This window comes from Pseudorca crassidens, chromosome 2, assembly GCF_039906515.1.
Source record: "Pseudorca crassidens isolate mPseCra1 chromosome 2, mPseCra1.hap1, whole genome shotgun sequence".
NCBI classification, from domain to species: domain Eukaryota; kingdom Metazoa; phylum Chordata; class Mammalia; order Artiodactyla; family Delphinidae; genus Pseudorca; species Pseudorca crassidens.
In genome coordinates, this window is record NC_090297.1 from 108,814,592 (window position 1) to 108,835,849 (window position 21,258).

Sequence of the window (21,258 nt, forward strand, 5' to 3'; positions counted from 1 at the left end):
CTCTGAGCCATCCTGCAGATAGAATTTATGGCTCTGGACAGTCTCCAGGAACCTCTTGTATATTCACACCATTGAAGGAGTGCTCAGTGCATGTGTAAAGTGAGTGAGTGAATAAATAAACGAACAGATGTTTCTTCTGGTGTCTGCAGCGTAGACAGTTTAACTGTCTGGTGTGTCCTAGTGAATGTCAGGACCCTTGGACTGTGTTGGTATTTCTCCACCAGCCAGGCCATATGCCTCAGTGCACTGCACATGGACATGGAAATATGGCTAATGCATTCTCTGGGTTGCTTTTATTGTTGGAGGTAGATGTGGCAGGTACAGGGAGCCAGTGTTTTTTTTTTCAAACTGCTGATCATAATCGCATAATCACTGAGATCAACTTAGTGGGTCAGAACCAGCGTTAAAAAAGAAATAGATGTGCTCAGAGCAGGAAGCCGGAAGAAATGATTCCTCTGTTTACAACACACCCAACAGGAATCATTGTAACAAGGGGCTCAAAACTTGTGGCCTTCCTATAAATAAATACCCTACAGGTGTCCCCCTGTACCTCTACTGGGCAGGACCAGTGGGAAGGGCTCAATATTAGACGAAAAGTTGCAGTATTAGAAGAGTTTGCCTTTTTTAAAAATTTTATTTAATTTTTTATTTTTGGCTGCGTTGGGTCCTCGTTGCTGCGCGTGGGCTTTCCTTTTAGTTATGATGAGCGGGGGCTACTCTTCATTGCCACGCACAGGCCCCTCATTGTGGTGGCCTCTCTCATCTTGGACCACAGGCTCTAGGTGCGTGGGCTATAGAGCGCAGGCTCAGCAGTTGTGGCGCACGGGCCCAGCTGCTCCGCAGCATGGGGGATCCTCCCGGACCAGGGCTCGAACCCGTGTCCCCTGCATTGGCAGGCAGATTCCCAACCACTGCGCCACCAGGGAAGCCCCGAGTTTGCCTTTTAGATCCTGTCTAGTCCATGCATGGGTGGGCCATGAGTGGTCTTATAGGCATAAAGGCTTTGAACTCTCTTTTCAAAAAGGAAGAAAGAGATTCCAGCTATATGCCATTCTGGAGAAGGTAAAACTATGGCGACAGTAATGAGATCAATGGATGCCAGGAGTCTGTGGGGAGAGGGGAGATGAATATACAGAATACAGAAGTTTTTTAGGGCAGTGAAAATGCTTTGTATGATATTATAACGATGGATATATGTCATTATACCTTTGTCCAAACCCATAGAACGTGCAGCACCATTCACTTCGTTAGAGTGAACCCTAAGGTGATCTGTGGATGTTGGGTAATTACAATGTATCAATGTATGTTCATCTTTGGTTAAAAAGTACCATTCTGGTGAATGATATTGATAATGGCTATGCATGTGTGTGGGGATGTATATGAGAAATTTCTGTACCTTTCTGCTAATTTTGTTGTAAACCTAAAACTGCTCTAAAAACAATAAAGTCTTAAAAAAAAGAAATAGAATTAACACTCTCAGAGTGTTAGGGTAGACATTTTGGCAAAACTTTTGTTTCAGTTATGTCTGTGTATACATATTATATATATGTGTGTGTGTGTGTTTATTTGATTGTGATGTAAAATGTATTTTTTAGGTCAAAAAAGTTTGCAAACCACTGTAGTGAGTTACACTGGCAAATAAAAGCACAGATAAACCTCAAACTCATTTTTTTTAGACATTCCCATTTAAGTTCCCTTATTATAAGCAATAGAGAGTGGCTCCAGCTAACTTAAGCAACAGAGGAATTTATTAGACGGAAATGGGCAACACAGAGGATTTAAGGGAGAGCTTAAAAAGTCCGAACCAAGGGAGTCCTGGGGCCTGGGTAAGTGGAAGGTACTAATGGAGGGCTTCTGCTTCTGGGTGAAGTGTTTCCAGCTGTTTTAGGTCTTTTTGCCATTCTGCTCAAGATTCCAAGAGGGTGTCACTGGCCCCTTCTCCCCCTTGGCCAGGGCATGTTGGGGTTCCTTGATTGACAGGCCCACCGGATTGCCCAGTGAAGGAGGGAGATTCTCCAAAGCCAAACCCAAGTGCTGTTATCAGTGGAGGAGGATGGAAACTGTGGCAAGAGCAACAGTAGACTTTGATTGGCATGATCTCTGATTTTCTTTCTTTTTCCTTTTTAATCATTTTTTATCAAAGGAATACATGTGTATGATTTTAAAAAGATCTATTAATATCAAAAGGCCTTTAAAAGAAAATTGTAAGCAGTTCCCTACCCAAGGCCTGCCCCATGGAAGTTACCACTTTTAACTCTTTTAGCTCTTTCTAGTGTTTACTGCCATGTTTCTAAATAGTATGCTTATGATTTATCAGTTTTAGACATCATTGACTTCCTATTGTAGGAATTATAGGAAGGTTTATACTCCCACTCCTTACATGCTCCCTTTTCCTTCTCTCATCTTCCCAAAGAAATTATATCACAATTTTTTTTTTTTTGCGGTATGTGGGCCTCTCACTGTTGTGGCCTCTCCCGTTGCGGACCACAGGCTCCGGACGCGCAGGCTCAGCGGCCATGGCTCACGGGCCCAGCCGCTCCGCAGCATGTGGGGTCTTCCCGGACCGGCGCATGAACCCGTGTACCCTGCATCGGCAGGCAGACTCTCAACCACTGCGCCACCAGGGAAGCCCCACAACTTTTTTTATATCATTATTGGAGTATAATTGCTTTACAATGGTGTGTTAGTTTCTGCTTTATAACAAAGTGAATCAGCTATACATATACATATATCCCCATATCTCCTCCCTCTTGAGTCTCCCTCCCACCATCCCTATCCCACCCCTCTAGTTGGTCACAAAGCACCGAGCTGATCTCCCTGTGCTATGCGGCGGCTTCCCACTAGCTATCTATTTAACATTTGGTAGTGTATGTATGTCAATGCTATTCTCTCACTTCATCCCAGCTTCCCCTTTCCCCCTGTGTCCTTAAGTCTGTTCTCTATGTCTGCATCTTTATTACTTCCCTGCCACTAGGTTCATCAGTACCGTTATTTTAGATTTCATATATGTGCGTTAGCATGCGGTATTTGTTTTTCTCTTTCTGACTTACTTCACTCTGTATGGACTCTAGGTCCATCCACCTCATTACAAATAACTCAGTTTTATGGCTGAGTAATATTCCATTCTATATATGCCACATCTTCTTTATCCATTCATCTGTCAATGGACATTTAGGTTGCTTCCATGTCCTGGCTATTGTAAATAGTGCTGCAATGAACATTGGGGTACATGTATCTTTTTGAATGACGGTTTTCTCAGGGCATATGCCCAGTAGTGTGATTGGCTGGGTCATATGGTAGCTCTGTTTTTAGTTTTTTAAGGAACCTCCATACTGTTCTCCATAGTGGCTGTAGCAATTTACATTCCCACCCACAGTGCAGGAGGGTTCCCTTTTCTCCATACCGTCTCCAGCATTTATCGTTTATAAATTTTTTGATGATGGCCATTCTGACCAGTGTGAGGTGATACCTCATTGTGGTTTTGATTTGCATTTCTCTAATGATTAGTGATGTTGAGCATCTTTTCATGTGTTTGTTGGTAATCTGTATGTCTGCTTCGGAGAAATGTCTGTTTAGGTCTTCTGCCCATTTTTGGTATATCACAATTTTTGACTAAACTATGATTCTATTAATAACATTGTGGTTAAGAGCCTAGTTCTGGGAATCTGACCCAGTGGACTAGAGTCAGGGCTTCAGCGTTTGCTTTGCCCAAGATCACTTTGGTAAATTACTTTATCTCTTGTCTCAGTTTCCTCCTCCTTAAAATGGGGATAATAATTGCACCCTTCTCATAAGGTTGTTGTGAAGAATGCATGTGAACCATTAAGCACAATGCCTGGCACACGGTAGGTGCTCAGATGTTAGTTGTTATTTTCTGTTACTTACTGGCTAGTGTTTTATCTTCCCCCGGTCAAGGGATGGAGAAAGAGTCTGGGAACTCTGTGGTCTGGTCAAGGTTTGCTCCTTCTCATTATGTTGATGTTTGCTCTTACATGTTCCTTTCCCCTTTCCTCTACCAGTGGAGGGTCTTGAGGATTAGAAGGAACCTATAGGTAGACCCAGAGTGAAGACCTGCGTAACCTTCGCTAGTCCCAACTCAGCCAGGACTGTCTTAGAGTGATATAGTCAGGGTTCATATTTTAGCATCCCACTCTGGGCTCCTTTCCTCCTCCTCCTTTTTCAGAAATCATGGCCAAGGCAGCTGGTATCCCATGATGCACTGGACTCTGATAAAGTGATTCCCTTCAAGTATCCTATCAGTGTTACCCTTCCTTAGAATATTTGCTCTCCCCTCCCCCACCCACCACCAGTCCTCTCTACATTTTTTTATGTTGGTCAGTCTAGGCCAGAGAGGTTCTCTCAATGCCTGAGTGGATTTGAAATTTTATATCAGTTGCAGTCTGAACCTTTGTCTTTACCCTGGAATAGGTGTCATTCCTTTAGGACCTCAGAAGCTGCATTAGTTACATACCAAGTCTTTCCTGAGACCAAGTCTTTCCTGAGCCCGACTCTTTTTTTTTTAAACTAAAGCTGTAATTTACTGAACGCTTACTATAGGCCTCATTTTCTTTTTATAACAGCTTTATTGAGATATAATTCACATACTGTACATATCACCCATTTAAAGTATACAGTTCATTGGTTTTTAGTATATTCACAGTTGTATAGTCATCAGCACAACTGATTTTAGAATACTTTCATCACCCCATAAAGAAATCCTGACCCATTAGCAGTCACTCCCTGTTTTCTTCCAACACCCCCCCAATCCCATCAGTCTCTTTCTCTATGAGAAAGAGACAAAAATGTATTTGTGTGACATTCCTATAATAAAATATATAAAATAAAGAGAAGGAAAGAAAAAGTACTAAACTTAGAGGTGGGATCTGAGTCCGACCCCTACTAATCCTTGAGCAAATCATTTTATTTCTCCGGGCAATTTTCCATCTACAAAATGGGGGTAATAATACCTACCTTGCCTACACTTTAGGCAGGGTAGGTAGATGTGTAGGAACAGTGTGAAAGTGCTTTGCAAACCATAAATCACTTCACAAAAGTAAGGCAGCATTAACTTTCCCAAGGAGCTCTGGAAAGACCGCAAGGGAGGAGAGTAGGTGAGACAAACTGTCTAAAAGAAGCCCGTGACTAAATCTAGGGTTCTCTCTGGCACCTCATCCTCTAGGACCAGAGGATCCGGCCTGTAAGGCCACAGACTTCACCCCACGACCCCAAACCATAGCCAAGAAGGAAAACCCAGGCCCCTCTCTGCTTGGTGCCGTTGGTCGTTTTCTGGGGCTGGAGTGACCCCGAGGCTGCGAGCAGGCTCCAGGGAGCTTTAGGAATACCCCAAGATGTCTAGCAGGGTGGTCCCCACTGGGTGCTCTCTGAACGGCAAGATAGGAAGGGGAGCCATCTTCTCTAAGGAAAAAGGAGCAGAGCTAATCACAAGGTAAGCAGTCTCTAACCTCATAAACATTCCTGGGGAGAAGCCCAGCCAACTCCAAATTATAGGCAGCCTCTCCACTCTGTTCAAACAAATCTGCAGCTGTGACTCACTCCTCAGAGTGGGGAGGGGGTCAACACAGAGCTGAGGGCTTAGAGATCAAGACGCTGAGGAGGAGCGATACGGAGATATATCAGGGAGGCCCCGGAGGTTCTCACATCACTGGCTCATGTGAATAGGGGAAAGATCTATGGGAAAATACGTTTCCCCAGCTCCCACTCCCCAGGCTGCTATGAGGGCCATGAGGACTGGATGGCAGGTGAGGATCAAGGGACTCCGAGAAGGAAGTAAGGGAAGTGGAAGATTGCCCCTGAGCTGCAAACCAGCATCCTTAATTTATCCTCTCCCTATATAACCCACTCTTCCACCATTTTGTCCCTCAACCCTGTTCCCTGTTCCCACCGGGAATGTACATGGTCTCTCAAGCTGCTACAGCAGCAGCCACCTCAATTTTCCCCTTCTGAGAAATGGGAATAGCCAGCACCTTGAAACAATGGTTCCCAAGAGGTCAGGATGAGGAAAGCCCCAATAAAGTCAAAGAGGCCGGATGCAGTGGTTGGGGGATGACCCTCTCCTGGCTGAGACTGCTAACGCACTCAGCTCACAGATCTCAGGTACCCTTGGTCCTGCCTTTTGCAGGGCTCTCTAGGTCAGAGATGGTGCTTTCTTGGGGATGGCACAAAGAATCAGTCCTGCTCCTCCCCAGATTAGCCAACAGAACAGGTATTTGCTTTTTATCTGGCTACCCGCCCAGAGGCATGGGCTGGACAAGCTCTATGCAGAGGGCTGACCAGGATGACTGGGAGGTGAAATGAGAAAAAGGGATTTAGGGTGGCACCCTAAATGGGGCAGCCTTTCTCATTCCCTGGATCCCTAGCACAGGGAAACACCAGGGCCTGGAAGTGAGAGTGTGTACATAGAGGGAGGTGGGCTCCTGAACTCTCCACTCTGAGAAAGACACCCTTTTGCTCAGCCAATCTCCCTTCACGAAACCCACCTAGTGCCCAGCCAGCCTGGAATTCCCAGGTCCCCAGCACCCTCTCCCCTCTCTAGTCTCTGATTACCTTGCTTTGTGATTTTTGCTTCTTTGCCTCCAGGCCCTAGAAGACCATTTCCTCTTCTTTCCCCTGTATTTTCTTCTCCTCTTCCTGCCCCTGCTGGCTAGGCTTAAATCTGGGCCAACAGCCTCCCTGGCGCATACCTGTTCCCTCAACTAAACATCCCCACCCCTAGGAGACAAAGGTGTTTCACAAGACTCTGCATCATGACCCAAAGAGGCACATACCACAATTACCAGCAAGCGAGGAAACCTGTCCCACCTGCTCTGAGCACGCGTGTGTGGAACCAAAACCATCTGCGTGCACACACCGCCCCACTACTCCCACCCGGGAGAAATATGGGCAAACTTTGGCGCCCAAAGCCTGGTGACTGGGTAAGCCTCCTCACCCAGATCCTCCCACAGAGCCCAGGATTCCCCAAATTCCTGGCAGGCTTGGAGACATCAGCTGTAGTGCTCCTGAAGGTGAGAACTTGGCAATGAATGGGGGAGATGGAGTGGAGTGAGGAGGAATTTATGGGCTGAGCTTGAGGCAGGTCTCATGAGTGGAAGGAACAGGCAGTCACCAAACTTGAATGGTTCCTCTGCCCAGGAGTTTCTTCCCCACCCAGGTGTCACAGAGCCAGGGCTTCCACCATTTTAGAATTCATTCATTCCTTTGGAGTAAGCATCAATGACTCCAGATGAATCCCCTTTTAAAACGCAAATATTCTCACCCAGCAATTCCAATCCTAGGTATTTCTTTCCAAGAGAAAGTAAAATGTAAATCCACATAAAAACTTGTAAACAAATGTTCATAGCAGCATTATGCACAATAGACAAAAAGAAGAAACCACCCACTAATAAGGACCTACTGTCTAGCATAGGGAACTCTACTCAATACTCTGTAATGGGCTACATGGGAAAAGAATCTAAAACGAGTGGATATACATATATGTATAACTGATTCACTTTGCTGTACACCTGAAACTAACACAACATTGTAAATCAACTATACTCCAATAAAAGTTAAAAAAAAAAAAGAAGAAACAACCCCAAAGTCCACTCACATTTATTCACGATGAACATGTCATAATATATCCATACAATGGAATATTATTCAGCCATAAGAAGTAATGAAATACTGATTCATGTTACAACATGGATCAACCTTAAAAACATGCTAATTGAAGGAAGCCAGTCACAAAGGATCACATGTTATATGATTACTTTTAGATAAAATATCTAGGAGTCCCTTGACTCCCTTGACTTTCTCTAGCTTAGTGTATATGAATTCAGTGCTTTTCTGTTGTGCTTACTTTCAAGAATTGCCAACGTGGCATGGTGGGTAGGAGCACAGACTCTGGAGCCACAGGGCCTGGGTTTGAATCCTGGCTCTGCTCCTTACTAGTTATATGACCTTGGGCAAGATACTTAACTTCTGTGCCTCAGTTTTCTTGTCTATAAAATGGGAATTTATACCTACCATATAGTTGTGTCGTGAGGATTAAATGAGTTAATACATGTAAAGCACTTAGAACAGTGCCTAATAGGGCTCAGCATGTAGTAATTGCTTTATTTAGGAACCGGCAATTACCAATACTATGAACATATGTGTGTACTTAAATAAATAAGAAGTCACATTTTATGAATGAATTTGTGACTTGCTTTTTTTTCACTTAATATGTCTTGGAGGTCTTTTCCTGTCAATTTATAGAGGTTTATTTATCAGCAGTGTAGTATTTCATGGTGTGGATGTTACCATACTTGACTCACACACTCACTTACTCAAGAATATTTATGCTGTTTCCACGTCTTTAACTATTGTAAAGAGTATTGCAGTCAACAGTTTTACACACATATCTTTGGGCAAATGTGCATGGATTTTCATAGGCCATATTCGTAAAAGTTGAATTACTCCAAGGGTTTATAAAATATGCAAACTGTTTATTAATATCACCAAATTAGTTTCTAAAAATACTTTTATAATCTCCAACGATATACATGGGAGATTAGTCTTTTTCCCTGCATCCTCACCAACCCTAGGTATTATCAGTATCTTTAAAATTTGCCAGTCACTTGATCTAAAAATGATATTTCTCGACTTCCCTGGTGGTCCAGTGGTTAAGAATTTGCCTTCCAACGCAGGGAGCCGGGGTTCGATCCCTGGTTGGGGAACTAAGATCTCACATGCTGCTTAACTAAGCCGGTGCGCCACAACTACTGAGCCTGCACGCCACAATTAGAGAGCCTGAGCACTGCAACTATTGAGCCTGCGTGCTCTAGAGCCTGAGCGCCTCAACAAAGAGCCCACATGCTGCAACGAAGATCCCGCATGCTGCAACTACGACCCCATGCAGCCAAATAAATAAATATTTAAAAAAATAAAAATGATATTTCTGTAGGATTCACGTGAAGTAACTCACTCGCTTTACTGAAAAGCAAGAAAGGATTCTTGTGTATATGTCAAGTTTTTTCTTTTTCTTTTTTTTTGGCCACACCGTGTGGCCTGTGGGGTCTTAGTTCCCTGATGACCAGGGATCGAACTGTGCCATGCGCCCTGCAGTGGAAGTACGGAGTCTTAAACCACTGGATCACCAGGGAAGTCCCTATATGGGAAGTTTTAAAGCAAAGCAATAAAATGGTCCTGGTGTACTGAACAACCAGGTTAAGAAACAGAACATTACCCATACTTTTGAAGCCCCCTGGGGTCCTTTCTGGATCATAACCCCTCTGCTTCCTCCATAGAATTTGTGAATTTTGTGTTTATTTTCTTGCTTTTTATTATGCTTTTACTGCATGCTCAAGTGATATCTTGCTTAGTTTGACATGTTTTGAACCTTGTATACATGGTATCTATATTCTACTGCTTACTTTTTTATATAACATTAATTTTGAGATTCCTTCATGTCAAAGCGTGTAGCTGTAGTTCATTGTACTAATATGCCATATTGCATTCATCCATTTACTTGTCAGTGCACCATTTGGGTTGTTTCCAGTGTTTTGCCGTTGCAAGCAGTGCTGCTGTGAGCATACTTCTATGTGTCTCATCTTACACTTTTTAACTCAGAATTTAATGAAATTCCCCCCAAATGATAACTCATTATTATTTTCATTTGCATTTCCTTGATTACTGGTAAGGTTGAGCATCTTTCATATATTTATTAGCCACTTATATTTCTTCTTAGTGTTGCCTTTCTTGGTCTTTGCTCTTTTTTTTTTTTTTCTTGTTTTCCCCTTTTCATGTCTGCTTTTTTCCAGTATTCCCTACCGCCTCTCTAAACTGAGGAATCTAATGTTCTCAAAAGAAAGAGAATTGGGAAAATCCTGGACCACATTACCTGAAATTCACACAACATATGTTCTTTGATATGCCCGCTCTAAGCAAGGCACTGTACTAAATAAGCCATCGAGGTCTTCAGAGAGCTTATGATTTTATTGGGGAGATGAATGAATAAGTAGTTATGAAGGAAGGGGACCAGTGTTACAGTGTAGGATATGTAGGGTGCAGTGGTTGCAGGAGCAGGCTCTGACTAAGGAGTGCTAGGGTCGGACCCTTAGAGCTGAGCCTTCAAGGTTGACTGGGAATTCTCCAAGGAGGCAAGGGAGGGAAGCGTATCCCTGGAGGAGAAAACGACATGTACACTTGTGGGGAGGTGGGAGTGTGTATTGCATTGGAAAACTCATCAACAGAAATAGAAATTTGGATTTGGATGCCTTCCTGCAATTGGATCAGGAACGTTTGGGATAGCTAATGTAGGGTACAGGTGGGGTACTGGTGGGAGTCAAGACATTATGTGATATACACTGTGATAGGTCTGATCATGCAGGGACTTTAATGCTACAATAAGGCGTTTTAAATTTTTTTGTTTGCTTTTTTTAAAAAAAGCATACATTTATGTATGTTAAACAATAACATACATACATAAAAGTGCATATATCATATATGTACAGTCAAGTAATTTTCACAAACTGGATGTATTTCTCTAACCATCACCCAGATCAAGAAGCAGATCGTCAAGAAGCCCCCTCTTGTCCCCTTCTAGTCATTACCTACCCTCCACCCTCAAGGGTAACCACTGTCCTGACTTCTGAAGCATGTATTAGTTTTGCTTGCTTTTATACTTTTTATACAAGTGGAATCATATAGTATACTTTTGTGTGTGACTTCTGTTGCTTAACATTTCTGTAAAGTTCATCCATGTTGCATATTCACTCTTTTTCATTGTTGTGCAGTGTTCTGTTGTATGACTGTATCACAGTTTATCCATTCTACTCCAAAAACATTTGGGTAATTTCTAGCTTTTGGCTATTATGAAAAATGCTACTATGAACATTCTAGTATATGTTTTTTATGGGGAAAGTATGTATGCATTTCTGTTGAGTAGATAACCAGGTGTGGAATTGCTGTGTTATAAGGTACGCATGTGTTCATCTTTGGTAGATACTTCCAAAGTGATTGTGATAATGAGCAAACCCACCATCCGTTCTGATTTTTCCACAGCCCCGGAAACTTGGTATTTTTTTTTTTTCATTTTAGTCATTCTGATGAGTAGTTTGTGGTTTCGCCTTATGGTTTTAGTTTCTAGTTCTTTGATGATGATGACTAATAAGGTGGAACCCTTTTCATATGTTTATTGGACATTTGGATATCCTCTTATGTAATGTATCTATTGAAGTCTTTTGCCCATTTTTCTGTTGGGCACCACTCTGTCTCCCTCTCCACTTTCTTTCTTTAATTATACTTTTTATTTTGAAATAATTTTAGATTTACAGAAAAGTTGCAAAGATAATACTCATATACCCTTCACCCAATTTCCCCCAATGTTAGCATCTTAATAACCATGGTGCATTTGTCATAACTAAGACATTAATGTTGATACAATACTATTAACTAAATTATAGACTTTATTTGGATTTCACCAGCTTTTCCACTAATGTCCTTTTTCTGATCCAGGATTCAGTCCAGGATACCACATTGTTTTTTTGTCTTTTTGTTTTGTAGGAATTCTTAATGTATTCTGAATATCCTTTGTCAGATAGTCATAGAGTGAATATCTTCTACTCTGTGGGTTGTCATACTCTCTTAGTGGTGTCTTTTGATGAACAAAAGTTCAGAATTTTAATATAGTCCAATGTATCAGTTTTTTATGGGGAGGATTTTTTTTGTGCTGTGGTTAAGAAAAATTTTGCCTTTCCAAGGCCATGAACGTGTTCTCCTATAAAACCTTTACTGGGGCTTCCCTGGTGGCGCAGTGGTTGAGAGTCCACCTGCTGATGCAGGGGACGCGGGTTCGTGCCCTGGTTCGGGAAGATCCCACGTGCCGCGGAGCGGCTGGGCCCGTGAGCCATGGCCGTTGAGCCTGCGCGTCCGGAGCCTGTGCTCCACAACGGGAGAGGCCACAACAGTGAGAGGCCCGCGTACCGCGGAAAAAAAAAAAACAAAAAAAACCACCTTTATTGTTCTGCTTTTCACATGTACATCTATAATCCACTTGGAATTAATGTTTGTATATAGTGTGAAGTAGGAGTTAATATGCATCTTTTCCCATGACAAGGCATATTACTTTAACCTGTAAGCATATGGAATATGCTTATGGAAAATATTTTAAAGAGGAGCATTATGTCAAATTTGAGGAACTGGCATTTTTGTATGTCTATTAGTCACTGTGTATTAGTCACTGTGTTCTCACTGTGTATTAGTCACTGTGTTCTCACTTAAATGTTGTACTATCCATCTTACCTAATACTAAACTAAGGCTGAGGGAGAATAAAATTAATACGCACAACAAATAAAAGCTGGAGCCAGTGCTTGAGCCAAGGTCTAACTGTTCCAAATGCTATTCTTTTTCTGCAAAGAAGAGAGAAAATCAAGTTAGGCTTGAGGAGTAATGGACCAGGCAGCAAATCTGGTGGTGATCTAGGTACTGCTGTGTATCATGTCATTCTATCAAAATAAAATATATTTTCTAAAATAAAAAAGTAAATATATAAAAAATAAAATGCAAAAAGTTGATAGGAACCTATACTGGGGTGGGGGTAGGCTGAATAAATTAGTCTGATCTATTCGTGGAATACTAGTAGCCATTAAAAGCAAATTTTGAAGAATATTTATTTATTTTAAAAATGTTTATTATTTGGTTGTGCTGGGTCTTAGTTGTGGCAGGCAGGCTCATTAGATGTGGCACGTGGGCTCCTTATTTGTGGCCCAAGGGCTCCTTAGTTATGGTACGCAGGCTCCTTAGTTGTAGCATTCAAACACTTAGTTACAGCATACATGTGGGATCTAGTTCCCTGATGAGGGATCGAACCCAGGCCCCCTGCATTGGGAGTGCAGAGTCTTAACCACTGTGCCACCAGAGAAGTCCCTGAAGAATGTTTAATGTGATGGAAATTCATGATGAAATATTAAAGGGGGAAAAAAGCAAGTATATAACTGTATATAGTAGTATGCCTTTCAAAAATATACATAGAAAAATTATAAGGAATACACTAACATTTTAATAGTGACTATTTTGGAGTAGTAGGATTATAATAATTATTTTTTAAAATAAATGTATTTATTTATTTTATTTATTTTTTGCTGCATTGTGTTCGTTGCTGTGCACAGGCTTTCTCTAGTTGCGGTGAGCTGGGGCTACTCTGTTGCGGTGCATGGGCTTTAGGTGCATGGGTTTCAGTAGCTGTGGCTCGCGGGCTCAGTAGTTGTGGCTCGCGGACTCTAGAGCGCAGGCTCAGTAGTTGTGGCTCACAGGGTCTAGGGTGCAGGCTCAGTAGTTGTGGCACACGGGCTTAATTACTCCACAGCCTGTGGGATCTTCCAGGACCAGGGATCGAACCCATGTCCCCTGTATTGGCTGGCGGATTCTTAACCACAGTGCCACCAGGGAAGTCCAGGATTGTAACTATTTTCATTATATTCTTTAATTTTTATCTCTGGAAGTATTACTCTTTTTTTTTTTTTTTTTGCGATATGCGGGCCTCTCACCGCTGTGGCCTCTCCCGCTGTGGAGCACAGGCTCCGGACGCGCAGGCTCAGCGGCCATGGCTTACGGACCCAGCCGCTCCACGGCATGTGGGATCCTCCCGGACCGGGGCACGAACCCGCGTCCCCTGCATCGGCAGGCGGACTCTCAACCACTGCGCCACCAGGGAAGCCCTGGAAGTATTACTTTAAAAAAAAAAAGACAGTTGTAGATTCACATGCAGTTAAAAGAAATAATAGAGATCTCTGTACCCTTTACTTAGCATTCCTCAGTGGTAACATATTGCAAAACCATAGTACACTGTCACAATCAGGATAGTGACATAAATACAGTCAAGGGACAGAATATTTCCATCACCACAAAGATACTTCAGGTTGCCCTTTTAGAGTCACACCCACTTCCTTCCCATCTCCATCTTCTCCTTAACTCCTGGCAACCCCTAATCTGTTCTCCATTTGTATAATTTTGCCATTTCAAGACTATTATCAATACATAAATGGAATCGTATAGTATGTAACTTTTTGTGATTGACTTCTTTCATTTAGCATAATTCTTTGGAAATTGTTGTTGCATGCATCAATAATTTGTTCCTTTTTATTGCTGAATGGTAAGCATTCCATGGTATGGCTGTACCACAGTTTGTTTAACCATTCACCTACTGAAGGGCATCTGGGTTGTTTCTAGTTTTGAGGTATTACAAATAAAGCTTCTATAAATATTAGTGTGCAAGTTTTTGTGTGAACATAAGTCTTCATTTCTTTTGGATAAATGCCCAGGAGTATAATTGCTGGGTCATATGGTAGTTGTATGTTTAGTTTTTAAAGAAATTGCAAACTATTTTTCAGAGTGGTTGTGTCACTTTGTATTTCCACAAGCAATGTGTGAGTGATCCAGTTTCTCTGCCTTCTTGCCAGCATTTGGTGTACTTTTTGTTTTAATCATTCTGATAGGTGTGTAGTGGTATCTCACTGTGGGTTTAATTTGCATTTCCCTAATGACTAATGATGCTGAACATTATTTTATATGCTTATTTGACATGTGTATATCTTCTTCAGTGAAATATCTTTTCATGTCTTTTACCCATGTTCTGACAAAATGTTAGAGAGTAAAATCTCTGTATTCATGAGAGATGTTGGTTTGTAGTCTGTTTATTTGTTTTTTTCTTTTTAAAATTGTCTTTGTCTGGTCTTGGTGCCACACAATAAGAATAGATTGATGAAATGAATTTGTTCCCTCCTCTTATTTTCTGGATGAGATTATGTAGAAATAGAATTGGTGTTAATTTTTTAAATATTTGGTAGAATTCTCAGTGGAGCCATCTGGGCCCGGATAGTTCTTGAGAATATTTTTTTTTGGCCTCGCCACACACTTGTGAGATCTCAGTTCCCCCACCAGGGATTGAACCTGGGCCACGGCAGTGAAAGCCTGGAATCCTAACCCCTAGGTCACCAGGGAACTCTCGAGAAGTTTTAAATTATGACTTTAATTTCCTTAATAGTTATAAGGCTATTCATATTACCTATGTCATATTAGATGAGCTGTGGTAGTTTGTATTTTTTGAAGAATTGATTCATTTTGTCTAAATTGTCGAATTTATGTTCATAGAGTTTTTCATAGTATTACCTTATACTTTCAATATGTGCAGGATCTGTAGAAATATCCTATTTCATTCCTGATATTGGTATTTATGTCTCTCTCTTTTATTCTTTGTCAGTCTTGCTAGAGGTTATGATTTGCATCGATCTTTTCAAAGAACTGCTCTTTGTTTCATTGATTTTTCTCTATTGTTGTTCTGTGTTAAAGTTTATTTATTCATGCTCTTATCTTTATTAATTCCTTCCTCCTGATTGCTTTGAGTTTGGTTCTTTTTCTAAATTCTTGTAGTGAGAGCTTAAATTATCTGATATTAATACAGCACTCCTGCATTCCTTTGATTAATATTTGCATGATATATCTTTTCCCATTCTTTTACTTCAACCAGCCTATATTTTTATATTTAAAGTATGTTTCTTATAGACAGCATATAATGAGTCATTTTTTTTTAATCCATTCTGCCAATCTGTTTTTTATTTTATTTATTTATTTATTTTGGCCGTGGCCACGTGGCTTGTGGGATCTTAGTTCCCCAACCAGGGATTGAATCCAGGCCCCCTGCAGTGGAAGTGTGGAGTCCTAACCACTGGACTGCCAGGGAATTCCAGCCAATCTGGTTTTTTTTGTTTTTGTTTTTGTTTTTGTTTTTGCGGTACATGGGCCTCTCACTGCTGCGGCCTCTCCCATAGCACAGGCTCCGGACGCGCAGGCTCAGCGGCCATGGACCACGGGCCCAGCCTCTCCGTGGCACGTGGGATCCTCCTGGACCGGGGCACAAACCCGTGTCCCCTGCATCGGCAGGCAGACTCCCAACCACTGCGCCACCAGGGAAGCCCCAATCTGTTTTTTAATTGATGTATTTAGACCATGTACATTTAGTGTAATTATTGGTATGGTAAGTCTGCTATTTTATTTTTGTTTGTTGTTTGTTCTCTCTGTTCTTCATTTCTCTGTTTTCTTTTCCCTGCCTTTCTGTGGGTTACTTGAACACTTTTTAGGATTCAATTTTGATTCATTTATAGTGTTTCTGAGTGTTATTTCTTTGTATAGACTTTGTAGTGATTGCTCTAGTATTACCAGTTTAAGTGAGGTATAGAAACCTTGCCTTCCTTTACATTCCTTTACCCTCTCCCATTTATAATTAATTTAAATATGTCCTGTGTATGCATTTAGAATAACATCAGATGGGGTTATAATTTTTAGCTTCAATCATCAAACATAATGTAGAAAACTTAAGGAGAGAGGGAAAGCCAATTGGATTAACCCACGTTTTTGCTATCCATGTTGTTTCTGTCTTCCTAATGTTCCAAGATTCCTTTTTTATTGTTTCCTTTCTGTTTAGAGAACTTTCAAAGCCATTCTTTTAGTGTAGGTCTACTGGTAAGAAATTCTCTTAGTTTTCCTTTACCTGAGAATGTCTTGATTTCCCTCTCATTCCTGATGAATACTTTTCCTGGGAAAAAATTGATTGAGAGGTTTTTTTTTTTTCCCCAGCACTTGAAAAATAGTGTCCCATTTTCTTCTGGCCTTCATGGTTTCCGATGACAAATCTGTTGTTATTCAAAGTGCTTTCCCCCTGTAGGTAAGGTGTCATTTTTCTCTGGCTGCTTTCAAGATTTTTTCTTTGTCTTTAGTTATCAGAAGTTTAATTACAATATATCTTGGCATGAATTTTGGGTTTATCATGTTTGCTGAGCTCCTTGAATCTGCAGATTCGTCTTTTGCCAAATTTGGGAAGCTTCAGCCATTATTTCCTTGAATACTTCTTCAACTTGTTCTCTTTCTTGTCTGCAACTGGAATTCTGATGACATGAACAGAGGAGATGACCTCTCAGGGCCCAAATCCAGCCTAGTTGTCTGTGCTCTTCCAATTAGAATACCATGGTTGAACCCAGGCCACAGCAGTGAAAGCGCCAAATCCTAACCACTAGACCACCGGGGAACTCCTGAGATTGTGTTTTAATCTGAATGCATGCCTGCGTCCTGGGGAAAAGGAGTTGGCAGCCACTCTGGCTATTTTGAAATTATTTTTTCTTCTTTCTTTTGTAATGTTCTTTTGACCTAGATGTCATGGAACACTCACTATGCATTCGGAAAATACTTACCTTTGTTAGGGGCTGTGGCAGACAGCTGCCAACAAGGAGTTAACAGTTAGAAGGGGTAATTCCTCATGGATCACAAATAAGTTAGAGGCACGTGCCACCAGAGGCCCTGTGATACAGAGGGAGCTCAGGGAAGGGAGTATGTGTTTCCCACAGGATGTAGGGAAGTGTCATGGAAGATGTGGCAATTGAATGCAAGCTCTTGAGGGACTTGCAGATGCCCCTGGTGAAAATGGGAGGAAAGAACTTTTTTTTTTAACATCTTTATTGGAGTATAATTGCTTTACAATGGTGTGTTAGTTTCTGCTTTATAACAAAGTGAATCAGCTATACATATACATATATCCCCATATCTCCTCCCTCTTGTGTTTCCCTCCCACCCTCCCTATCCCACCCCTCTAGGCGGTCACAAAGCACTGAGCTGATCTCCCTGTGCTATGTGGCTGCTTCCCACTGGCTATCTATTTTACATTTGGTAGTGTATATATAAGTCCATGCCACTCTCTCACTTCATCCCAGCTTACCCTTCCCCCTCCCTGTGTCCTCAAGTCCATTCTGTACATCTGCATCTTTATTCCTGTCCTTCCCCTAGGTTCTTCATAACCTTTTTTTTTTTTTTAGATTCCATATGTATGTGTTAGCATACAGTATTTGTTTTTTTCTTTCTGACTTACTTCACTCTGTATGACAACTCTTGGTCCATCCACCTCACTACAAATAGCTCAATTTCATTTCTCTTTATGGCTGAGCAATATTCCATTTGATATATGTGCCACATCTTCTTTATCCATTCATCTGTCGATGGACACTTAGGTTGCTTCCATGGCCTGGCTATCGTAAATAGAGCTGCAGTGAACATTGTGGTACATGACTCTTTTTGAATTATGGTTTTCTCAGGGTATATGCCCAGTAGTGGGATTGCTGGATCGTATGGTAGTTCTATTTTTAGTTTTTTAAGGCACCTCCATACTGTTCTCCATAGTGGCTGTACCAATTTATATTCCTACCCACAGTGCAAGAGTGTTCCCTTTTCACCACACCCTCTCCAGCATTTATTGTTTTTGTTGTTGTTGTTGTTGTTTTTGTGGTACACGGGCCTCTCAGCGTTGTGGCCCCTCCTGTTGCGGAGCACAGGCTCCGAACGTGCAGGCTCAGCGGCCATGGCTCACGGGCCCAGCCGCTCCGTGGCATGTGGGATCTTCCCGGACTGGGGCACGAACCCGCGTCCCCTGCATCGGCAGGCGGACTCTCAACCACTGTGCCACCAGGGAAGCCCTCCAGCATTTATTGTTTGTAGATTTTTTGGTGATGGCCCTTCTGACTGGTGTGAGGTGATACCTCACTGTGGTTTTGATTTGCATTCCTCTAATGATTAGTGATGTTGAGCATTCTTTCATGTGTTTGTTGGCAATCTGTGTATCTTCTTTGGAGAAATCTCTATTTAGGTCTCCTGCCCATTTTTGGATTGGGTTGTTTGTTTTTTTGATATTGAGCTGCATGAGCTGCTTGTAAATTTTGGAGATTAATCCTTTGTCAGTTGCTTCATTTGCAAATATTTTCTCCCATTCTGAGGGCTGTCTTTTCGTCTTGTTTATGATTTCTTTTGCTGTGCAAAAGCTTTTAAGTTTCATTAGGTCCTATTTGTTTATTTTTGTTTTTATTTCCACTTCTCTCAGAGGTGGGTCAAAAAGGATCTTGCTGTGATTTATAATGTCATAGAGTGTTCTGCCTATCTTTTCCTCTAAGAGTTCTATAGTGTCTGGCCTTACATTTAGGTCTTAAATCCATTTTGAGTTTATTTTTGTGTATGTTGTTAGGGAGTATTCTAATTTTCCCATCACCACTTATTGAAGAGGCTGTCTTTTCTCCATTGTATATTCTTGCCTCCTTTCTCAAAAATAAGGTGACCATATGTGCATGTATTTATCTCTGGGCTTTCTATCCTTTCCATTGATCTATATTTCTGTTTTTGCAGCAGCACCATACCATATTGATTACTGTAGCTTTGTAGTATAGTCTGAAGTCAGGGAGCCTGATTCATCTGGCTCCGTTTTTCTTTTGCAAGATTGCTTTGGCTATTTGGAATCTTTTGTGTTTCCATACAAATTGTGAAGTTTTTTGTTCTAGTTCTGTGAAAAATGCCATTGGTAGTTTGATAGGGATTGCATTGAATCTGTACATTGCTTTGGGTAGTATAGTCATTGTAAAGAACATTTAAGGCAAAGGAAATGATGAGAGCACTGTTACAGAAGTGGGAGGACATGGGACGTATTGGACCAGGGGCAATGAAGAGCAGTAGCAGGAGATGTGAGTTGACTCAGACTGTGGAGAGCCTTAAATGCCACACTAAGGGTCTGGCTTTTATTTGGTAGGAATTAAGTGTTTTTGTAAAACTAGCTACATTGCCAGGATTGGGAAGGCTTAAGGGCCATGTGGAAGTGTCTTCCATTTTTCTTAAATTTGGGTTCATTCCGAGAAGTGGGAGGAGGCTAATATTTGAGTACCTCCCTCTTATGTGGCAGAGAACAACCTCCATACATTTTCAGTTACTCTTCAACCAAAAGCCCTCAGTTGGATGGTATTCCCATTTTATAGCGAGAACACTGCGAGTTAAGTAGCTGACCACAGAGACTGATTACTTCTCCACCAATTCACTCTTTCTTGTGTAGGAAGGACTATTGTCTACCCAGAAAAGCTTCTCCCAACTCTCTGGGCAGAGTCCATTCTTTCTTCTTTCTTTCTTTCCAGCAGACATGTGGAAGGTTAGGAGGGTTCCTTAAAATGTGTTAAGAGTAAGATGGCATTTATACTTCTGGACCTTATGGCAGGGTATGACCAGATGACCTCAAGGTCACTTGCATCTTGGCTAGTTCAGCACCCATCTTCCCATCGTTGGATGGGAGAGGCATATACTCCTCTTTTATGCTGCCATAATATCAAGGCTGGAAGGAGCCTTAGAGATACTTATTCCAACCGTTATTTTTCCAGTGAGATCCAGAGGCCCAGAGTGGCTAAGCCTCTTGTCCACCTGTACACATAACATGGGTTATTGGCAGGATTTGGTCCACTCTGCCTTGCTGATTCTCTCTCAATGTTATTATCTCTCCAAATCTCCAGCCCCCCACTTTTCCCTCTTATTGCATGCTTTCCCTCTCGGGTTTTCTATCTTGCTCACAATGTGTGTTTTTTTTTTTTTTAACATCTTTATTGGGGTATAATTGCTTTACAATGGTGTGTTAGTTTCTGCTTTATAACAAAGTGAATCAGTTATACATATACATATGTTCCCATATGTCTTCCCTCTTGCGTCTCCCTCCCTCCCACCCTCCCCACAATGTGTTTTTTAAAACTTCTTTGAGTTATGAAAGAACATCTGCTTTTCCCTTTGAAGTTAGGCTGATCTATTGTATTGCCTGCTTTCATTTGGATAATTTCTGTGTGGCTTATAGAAATAGGGGTTTGGATTCATGTACCTTCCTATGGTTTGGTTCTGGAAGGATATCTTAGTCTTATATATCAATAACTACCTGGTTGGCTGTCAGGTGCAGAAATTCTGGATTGGGGATGACCAATCCAGGGATGCTGTCTTCAGGGTTGGGGAAAGGAGAGTGCATGCAATGTGCTTCCTGTAATCCAAGGACCAGGGTAGCCCCTCTGCAACCACACAGAGCAGGGTGCTGTGTAGTCTCCGTGCATTGTAAAGAGCACTGTCAAAGTCCCCGGAGACATCCTTATCACCTAAGAGTGAACTGATCTTGGATAAGCTGATGTCACCTCCCCGGACCTCAGCTTTCCTTGCCTGTAAAATGCTGATAATAAGGCCCACTCCACAGGGCTGGCAAAAGTGCATGTGTACTGGTAGTAGACTATAAAGGTAAGAGGTTATTGTTGCTGTCATTGTCATTATTAGGGCAGCGTGGACATTCTCAGGCTGACTCTCCAGGGTGAACTGACAGGAGATGAACTTGAACGCATAGCCCAGAAGGTATTGAGGTTTCTGGTGGGGCAAGGCCTCCTCCCCTGCGCCAGTTCTCCTTCCTT

General features: G+C 41.8%; 1 protein-coding gene and 1 pseudogene across 3 annotated transcripts in view; both read left to right on the forward strand.

Moving 5' to 3' along the window:
• TUFT1 (tuftelin 1) overlaps positions 1–21,258 on the forward strand; it is a 43,829-nt gene that overhangs the window by 2,046 nt on the left and 20,525 nt on the right. For 2 of the 3 annotated variants that reach the window (XM_067727774.1, XM_067727775.1), the window contains exon 2: positions 21,128–21,202. The exons of the other annotated variant lie outside the window; for it this stretch is intronic. In XM_067727774.1, the coding sequence (XP_067583875.1) occupies positions 21,128–21,202 (75 nt within the window). The remainder of the gene's footprint in view (positions 1–21,127; positions 21,203–21,258) is intronic. 3 annotated transcript variants of the gene reach the window in all.
• On the forward strand, positions 416–538 carry LOC137220380 (small nucleolar RNA SNORA11; annotated as a pseudogene).